Source organism: Chanodichthys erythropterus, chromosome 4 (assembly GCF_024489055.1).
Source record: "Chanodichthys erythropterus isolate Z2021 chromosome 4, ASM2448905v1, whole genome shotgun sequence".
In the NCBI taxonomy this organism is placed as follows: domain Eukaryota; kingdom Metazoa; phylum Chordata; class Actinopteri; order Cypriniformes; family Xenocyprididae; genus Chanodichthys; species Chanodichthys erythropterus.
The window spans coordinates 6,160,129-6,169,598 of NC_090224.1; the positions used below are offsets into that span (position 1 = coordinate 6,160,129).

General features: G+C 33.2%; 1 protein-coding gene across 2 annotated transcripts; it reads right to left on the bottom strand.

The window, feature by feature from the left end:
- Positions 1-1,254: 1,254 nt before the first annotated feature.
- armt1 (acidic residue methyltransferase 1) lies at positions 1,255-7,441 on the bottom strand. Of its 2 annotated transcripts, none has more exons than XM_067382991.1 (5): positions 7,388-7,441; positions 6,151-6,256; positions 5,789-6,030; positions 4,606-4,771; positions 1,255-4,285 (listed from the first exon to the last, which is right to left on the bottom strand). In XM_067382991.1, exons 1-5 carry the CDS (start codon positions 7,438-7,440, stop codon positions 3,506-3,508), a joined length of 1,347 nt encoding a protein of 448 aa, XP_067239092.1. In that variant the 5' UTR covers position 7,441; the 3' UTR covers positions 1,255-3,505. The 2 variants fall into 2 exon arrangements, with proteins under 2 accessions (XP_067239092.1, XP_067239093.1); XM_067382992.1 differs by lacking the exon at positions 7,388-7,441 and adding an exon at positions 7,218-7,344.
- Between the last annotated feature and the right edge of the window lie 2,029 nt (positions 7,442-9,470).

Here is a 9,470-nt window from a genome sequence, read left to right on the forward strand (position 1 = left end):
CGGATGCACTGTATGTTTATGTTAGAGATCAGAACTGTTTTCAGCATTCATAGTAATAAGAAATGTTGAATGATTTCTGATCATGTGACACTGAAGACTAAGTAATGATGCTGAAAATTCAGCTTTTCGATCAAAGAAACACACACATTAATATATATATATATATATATATATATATATATATATATATATATATATATATATATATATATATATATATATATATTATATATATTATATATATTATATATATATATATATATATATATATATATTATATATATTATATATATTATATATATATATTATATATATTATATATATATATTATATATATTATATATATTATATATATATATTATATATATTATATATATTATATATATATATTATATATATTATATATATTATATATATATATTATATATATTATATATATATTATATATATTATATATATATTATATATATTATATATATATTATATATATTATATATATTATATATATATTATATATATTATATATATATTATATATATTATATATATATTATATATATTATATATATATTATATATATTATATATATATTATATATATTATATATATATTATATATATTATATATATATTATATATTATATATATATAATATATAATATATTATATATATAATATATAATATATTATATATATATATATATATATATATATATATAATATATTATAATATATATTATTAAAATAGAAAAGAGTGGTATTAAATTGTAATATTTCAGATTATTACTGTTTTTACTGCATTTTTAACAAATGCAGCCTTGGTGAGCAGAAGAGACTACTTTAAAAACCTTTAAAAAATACTAACTGTAAACTTTTAAATGGTAGTGAACTATTTCTGACAATCCCAAGAAATGATCTTTTTCTCATTTTTATAATGATAATTTGTGGTTAAAATATGCAGCTCTGTCCTCAAACATAATTACTGCTAATGCATTTAATTAAAACATTAGTTGATTTTTGTCTATTTATTTCTCACAGCTTTGCAAATATAAAATAACCATGTTTGTTTTCAAAATAGAGCTGATATTAAAACATACTGTATTGATAACATTTTTATGTATTATGATACAGTATGTATAATGTACATAGAAGCCAGTGTCCGTTTAGCACAATAAAGTCTCAGTCTGTTGCCTGCAGGTATCTGGAAAAAAATCAACAACAAAAAACACACACTACATAAACAACAATACATCTTACAATCCTTTATTTGAAGCCAACTGAAATCTTTAAGTCTACATTTGAGCTTAGCTCTTGCCAGAAGAGAACTAGAACAGTTCAAAGCCCAAAACCATGGCCTTGATTTCCAGGAAAAAAACAAAACAAAAAAAAACAGCATGTACGCAGTCCTCAGCTGACCCCTAAACACAAAAAGATAGTGTTCACGTGCGTATTATGTAACATCAATGCTTTGGGGGTTCTCGACTCTTTTCTTTGCTCTGTAGAGGCAAGGTTCCTTGGAAAACCCAGTAAGATTCCACACAACTTTAAAAAAAGCACACTGTGAAAACAAATTGCGCCTACAAAGACAGGTCAAATAGCAGCATGGGTCTTTACTATGAACACTTCTGCCAGCGTAATTTCATGACTGGGGAAAAATAGGAGAACTGAATTGAATCGCTGGAACTTAAGATTACATTGCAAGAGTTCAACTTAAAAAAACAAGGAAAAATGTATTTTCTAAACTTTGTTCAATTGCATTCAAAACACAGAATTACGATTTTAACAAGTGTGAGTACATACACATGGTATCCTGACTAGCAAGTTTCCAATTTGCTCACAAATAAGCTTAAAAAGAAACAATCTTGGTGCAGTTCTCCTCACTGCAGATAACAGTAAACCTGCTTTTAAAGTGCAAGTTAATCCAAACTGTAAACAATAAAAACTCTTTGAGATGGTGTATGACCAGTATTTTTATCAGCCAGAAAGCAGAATGTGTTACCATATATTGATGTTAGTAAATGATTGTGATTTAGTGCTTGGCTAAAACAAAACCTTGGAGGGGCATTTGCATTCATGAAATCCCTTTTGAATTGGTGTCCTCATACATTCTGTTTTGCCATTACTTTACTAAAACTGTTTTATTAAAACAGTATTTCTATAATGGTTTATTTTCAATTATGCACTCCATGCAAAGCCCAAACTATCAGGCTACATTTAAAAAAAAAAAAAAAAAAAAATGCTATAAAATTTGCCAGAAACACACACCTTTCTCACTATTTAAAGGAGTTTTGGTCAATAACATTTAACTACAAGTTAAAATTTAGGTTCAGTACCTTTTTATTGTCTATCATACCAAACGACATCTATGAAGTCTTATGGATGAATTGTATGTCTTAATGTTTACATCTGTATTTTTTAAGCAACCATACTTGTACACAATGCACATCAGTAGTGCAAACAGAAAACCACATACTGTGTAAACTATGATCAAAAGATTGTCAGGTTTCTCTTCAAAACCTCATTGTTCTATCAACAAGGACATCAGTGTTTGATATGCAGTAGCAGTATGGTTCATTAAATTATTTGCTTACAAGCAAAACAAGTGTTGGATAAAAAAAATACAAGCAAAGATAAAACACCACAACACATTTGTTTGGCATGTTGTTGGTAAATGACAAGCAGCATCTTCAGTGCATTTTATCACTTTATCTCTTGCTTCCTGTTAATCTACTTATCAGTGAGGACTCGCTTTCCTTTAAAGAGTTAGTTCTCTCAAACAAGAAAGTTCTATCATTAATTACTCACCCTTGTGTGGTTCCAAACCCGTAAGACTTTTCATCTTCGGGACACAAGTGAATATATTTTTAATAAAATCTGAGCCAGAACTACCACTTTGATGCTTCAAAAAGTTCATGAAGAGGTTGTAAAATTAATCTATATGAACTGAGTAATTTAGTTCCAATTTTCTGAAGAGACATGATCGCTTAATAAGATGAACAGATTACATTTAGGCTTTTATTCACAAATAAACATTGATCAGCGAACATTAACAGAAGCTCAACCACACTTGCTTGACGCCCGAGAACAAACCTCATTGGTTCTTGTGGAAGTTCAAACGTGCTGTATAACTCACAAGAATGAACCTCATTGGTTCTCGCATGTCAAGCAAACATGCTTGAGCTTCAGTTTATCATAACTGATGTGTGCGTTGATGAATGTTTATATGTGAATAAAAGCCTAAATTCAGTCTGTTCATCATATAAAGCGATCATGTCTCTCAAGATTTGGACTAAAGCACTCAATTCATATGGATTAGTTTTACGATCCCTTTATATTTTTGAAGCGTCAAAGTGGTAGTTGCGTAGCTGTCAATGGAGGGACAGAAATCGCTCAGATTTCATTTAAAATATCTTAATTTGTGTTCCGAAGATAAACAAAAGTCTTACAGGTTTGGAACGACATGAGAGTGAGTAATGTAATGACAGAACTAACCCTTTAAAAACACTCCTACTGTTCTCTGTGTGGACTGGAAAACTGAACCACAGCGTATTTGCCACTAGTCATCCAGTCTGGATCCTGAGAGCTGAGCTTCTCTGCCTGACCAGGCTGTAAGCCCACCTGAACATCAGCCTTCAATGTCCTAAGACTACAGAGAGGGGCAGGATGGAATCCCCTCAACGCCCTATCAAACAGAACTGTGTGCTCCCATTTCCTATCGCCAGTCAGCTTCCTGTAGTTCAGGTCTCCTTTGAAGAGAATCAGATCAGAGCCCTGGAGCGATCTGTAGAGATCAGCTGCATCCAACGGCATGTCGCAGAACTCATGGGGTAAGGTCCAGAAAGGGTGGTCATGGTAGGACCAGGTGCCCTCTTTCATGAAATGCTTCCATTGGACACCACTAGCTGACATCCACTTGTGATTAGCTGCCATGGTCTGCATGATGGTCCACTCAAAGTCTTGTTTGGTGACGTCAGAGACAAACCATGGGATGGACTTGCCATGAAATCGGATTTGCTTGGCTAGTCCAGCAGAAATAAGGAAGTCAGCAAGGACCAGATCGGTAACAAGCTCAAAACCAGCATTGTCTAAAATAATGTCCACTCTCGCATGCTTCTTCCCTGAGGGTCCGGACCCTTGAGCAGCAACCAGCGTTGACCAAACCATGTTGGAGTCATCTACTAATATGAAGCGCTGGAGGTCAGAGAGAGAATCGATGGGATTGGACCTTTGAGAGTTGTCCTGTCCGGCAGAGATAGACAGATCACACTTGTTTCCCCACAGAGAGACCTACAAAATACACAGTAAACAAGATTATGTGACATTATGGTATCCCCAACAGCCTAATATCAATTAAGTGCACAAGCACATGCTGAAAGCAATAGCCACCTCTAGGCATAATACTTGGCACCACAAACTTGATGTTATTTTGGCCAACAAGATTATGGTTACGGCTCAGTGAAATCGATTAGAATCTTGCATCTCCAAGCTTCCTTGTTTTTGGTGTTGTGTTCTTTTGTCATAGAAACATAACCATATCCCAGAAACAATTGTTTTTAATGGCAGGGATCATTGAATTATGCTCCTGCTAAGAGGATGGACATACTAACCTGAAGCAACTTGAGAAAGTTCTCTCGCAGCTTCATCTCAGTCATGTTCTCCATGTTGGTGATGAGCTCCTGAAGGTATGTACAGAGACTTTTAATCGCTTGTTGAGATTCAAAGAAGCTTTGTGTCTTTCCCTCCTTATACACGTCAAATTTATCCATCGGTGGACTTTGAAAGCAAAATGAAACAAAATAAATTCATTATACAAATCAAAATGTACCAGTGCAACGGAAAGTAATTAAATCAATTACTCTCGATTTAACAAAATATTGTGAAAAAGATAAAGATAGCTCTTGAAATGATTCTTTGATTTAAAAGACAATAAAATGGTGTAAACTACTTCACTAATTACTGTACTAATCTATTTCTAAAGCAAGCCATACTTTTTTACTCATCACAATTTCATTTAGACCTGTAAAGTACAATTGTGTACATTTTTCAATGGTCTTCGTGATATAAATCTGTCCTATTATTAAAAAATATATATTCTTGTAACTGAACTAACAAGTCAAATCATGCTCCTATGAATTTTAAATATTAAAATACCTAATTTAAAGGGTTAGTTCACCCAAAAATTACATTTCTGTCATTAATTACTCACCCTCATGTCATTCCAAACCCGTAAGATCTTCGGAACACAAGACATTTTTGATCTTTCTGACCTCTATATGCACAGCAACGTCATAACCAATTTCAAGGCCCAGAAAGAGTAAAACAAAACAAAAATAATGACTTTATTCAACAATTTCTTAGACTTTCAGGGAAGAGAAGAGATTGTTGAATAAAGTTGTTATTTTAGTTTAGTTTTGCGCACAAAAAGTATTCTCGTCACTTCATAACATTAAGGTTGAACCACTGTTGTCACATGGACTATTTTAGCAACATCTTTATTACCTTTCTGGGCCTTGAAATTGGTTATGACGTTGCTGTGTATCGGGAGGTCAGAAAGCTCTCGGATTTCCTCAAAAATATCTTAATTTGTGTTCTGAAGATAAAGGAAGGTCTTACGGGTTTGGAGCGACATGAGGGTGAGTAATTAATGACAAATTTATTTTTTGGGTGAACGAACCCTTTAAACAAATTTAAATGTAATTGCCATATGGTCATGTGTCCTTAACATCTCAATAGCAACTACTTTAAACAATATATTTACATTCATATGTGTATATATTTCATATATATTACTTCATATACAGAGCCTCTTGGATCCTTCGGTACATGTAGCACTCCATATAAAGCCACGGCGACTTGAACCAGCTGACAGGCTGCCCGTCCTCCATCAGGTCCTGCTGTCTACCCATGTATTCATTCCAGGCCTCTGTGTCCTCAGCATTATCAGTCAGAAGCAGCACAGGTTTGTCTGTCTGCAGTTCATTCCTCAGCTTGGACAGGAAGGAGATGGCCCTCTTCTCTGCCTTGATGCCATCCTGATGAAACATTATCTAGTAGTTAAATCTGAGAAAACGGTCAGTTTTATTTTATGAATAACATCAGAAAATATTGAATATTGTAATAATATTACATAACAAATGAAAAATCATACATACCTCTCCATAGTCTTTGAAGAAATTTTCTTTATTGCGATGTAATGTGTCTACCACTTTTGTGAGTATGGTTGGTAGTCTATCTCTCACAGTCAGATAGGCAAATGATCTAGAAATAGCGAATAATTAAACATTTTAGGTATAATTATTATTTTGTCATTTAAAATAATTCTATAATTTAGACAAAAAAATACATTTGTTATGAAAAAAACCTAGCGCAGTGTTTGCTCATCTGCAATACTTATAGGACGTTTCCTGTCAGATGTCAAATAGACGTTTAGAAAATGTCTTTAAGATGTTTATGATTTAGAATGCATGTATACTGACATCTTAAAGACGTCTGTACACAGCAGATGCTTTCCAGATTAAGTGATCTTTAACAGACATCTTGCAGTAGCCTACGTGTGCTATCTGGGTAGTAATTTGAAGAATAATAAAGAAATTAATCTAAAAAGGAATAAAGTATTGTATTAGGTAATAATTGGCAGTAGTTCGTTACTTTAATTGCATGTCCACTGAAATCAAAGTGTCTCAAAAGCTCGCCTACCTAGACAGCATATTTAGCCCTAGTGCGAGTGTTCATGACCGCCAATGTTGCCAAAAAAAAAAAAAAAAAAGGCTGGGTTCACTTGGTTGTTTTGAAACACAGACACTCGGCCCTTTCACACATTTACAGTAAAATAACCAGGTTGACTTTTCCAGTAAATGCACAAATGTGCTGTTCACACTTGTTCTGTCTTTTTTTACCGGTAAGATACTATCAGTAACAAAAGAACAGTAAACGCTGCGCCGTTTTATTCATTCAGTTTTACTATCTGTCCAATTTTCGCCATCTTTTGTTGTCGCGCAGAATGCTCTTAAAAACACTAGATGCATAAGTACCGATAAGTACGCAGTTGTAGCTGCAGAGCGTGCTAATATCGATATTCCTCTTTTAATCAGCATCATATCGGTAATTTACAGGTAACGTTAATGTTACAACTTCATATACCGGAAAATTGCCAGAAATGATTTACCGGTATTTTTGAAAATGTCCTTTGACACATGCTCTAGCGTAAACGGTAATTTACCAGTATAGTCCGTACGCGTGAAAGGGACTAATGATAGTCTGTCATGCTGACTATTAATGCAGCATGCATTCACTGCAATTGAACAACACGAAGATTTTCTTTCCGCAGCCTAATTGTATATAAATGACGACAACAGTGAGCATGAAAGCAAAACTATTATGAAGACATACCCCTCAAACTTAGCAGAGAGTGACAGCGGGGGAAATATTCCCTCTACCTCCATCTTTGCAATACAAACAGGAAGGACTAGAGATTTTCAACAAACTTTATTTAAGAACGATCGCTGACCAACTAACAATGTAATGTAAAGATATAAAATAATTTAACACACTCTGTGTCCTTCACTGGCATATCGCGGTAAAACATTAAATCACACAAATAAACTTGTTATTTGTTGTTGTTTCATGAGAAATCATAAGCCAATTTAGGCTGTCTGTCAGTATCTCGTGATCGTTGACACTACTGTCCTCTAGTGGCCGATCTGTAAGCCATGTTGGTCACACAAACAAATCAGACATAAGACAATATTCAGATAGTGTTTAAATTAACATAATATTCACAAAACTACATTGTAATTTTTATTTAATATTAATTCAATTCGAATAAGCCTGCACTGGTGAAAAAAAAAAACATCTTAACCAGATGGTTTGTAGCTGGTCTCTCAGTCTGGTCTGTTGGCTGGTTTTAGAGGGTTTTTGGGCACTTTTCAGCTGATCAAGCTGGGTGACCAGCCGGCCACAGAGCAAAACAATAGCTTATCCGGAAAAGACCAGAAAGAACCGGCATAGTCTAATGTTTAAACATTTTCAGCAGGTTCTTGGGATATCCTTTTCATGAAAGAGAGACCGCACAGATCTAGGGGTTGTTACTGATTAACTGTAATTGATTAAAAAAGATAAATCAGGTCTGTTTTATATATCTAATCTACATGTCAGAACATGCTTGATATGGATACTATACTAACTTACTAAACCAGTTACATTTTATTATTCTGTCTACAGACAGTAACAATTCTAAACCATATTTAAGGACGCTAATGTGATTTTCAAAAATTGGAAACAGAAACCAGCCCCAGATGCCTTCATCACCCCACCAGACCACATGGCCCTAACAGACAGCTTGTTTTCTCTGTATGGAGACACCACCCCCCAACTTCCCTTTCCTTGTTCTTTTTTTTTTGCAGACCCGCAACTTGAAGTTGGCATGCTTATTTTGCTGTCTTAAACTGTTGTTATGCTGTTGTAAACCACTCTTTTATATTTTCTTAACATTTTCTCAATATTCTTTCATGTATTTGTTCATGTGATTCCCCAGTGTTATTCATTTCCTGACATCTTTAGCAGGCCTGGTCAAGCGAGCTCACATCCTGTTCCCCTCAGCTCATAATGAAAGCTCATAATCTCTGGACACAAGCAAACTGAAAAGGAAAATGCAAATCGTTTCACCTCTTGCACTGTTCAGAAAGGAACTAGTGAATTTCTCAAGGTAGCGATTCTTTAAAAAAAAGCTTAGGGAAATTAAATTAATTCCTCTTACAACAAAATGTAGCTTTTTAAAGGCTAAATGCATTTAAAGGCATTATATCTAAAGTATAGAGAATGAAAAAGGCCCTCTCCAAGGTCAGGATGATCCAAATGGTAAAAAAAATATTTCAATTTTCGTTAAAATTAATTGATTAGTGAGAACATAGAATAAGGATCCTCTTTCTGGGATCATAAGGAAATATTTTTATTTAGCACCCTTAAGATAAAGAAAAAATCTGTTCATTCGGGTATAAAGATTTGCAAGTATTTTTTTTAAAGACTTGACTAAGAAAATTAATATTAATAGTACCATTTTATAAACAATGTTTAATAACATTTGTTGCAAATACATTAAACATGTCAACCAATGGAGGACTAAACCTGCACAAATTAAAATAATCACATTTATTAATTTTGTTAAACCATATACATATATATATATACAGTCAAACCAAAAATTATTCAGACATTTTTGATATATTTGTAGTGGGTGCAGGAGACTATGTAAGCATTTTAGTTTATTTATGTAAGTGAGGATAGCAAAATAAAGTAAACTGTGACATATTATACCCAAAAATTAACTAAGAAAATTAATAGTATTAATAGTACCATTTTATAAACGATGTTTAATAACATTTGTTGCAAATACATTAAACATGTCAACCAATGGAGGACTAAACCTGCACAAATTAAAATAATCACATTAATTCTGTTAAACCATATATATATA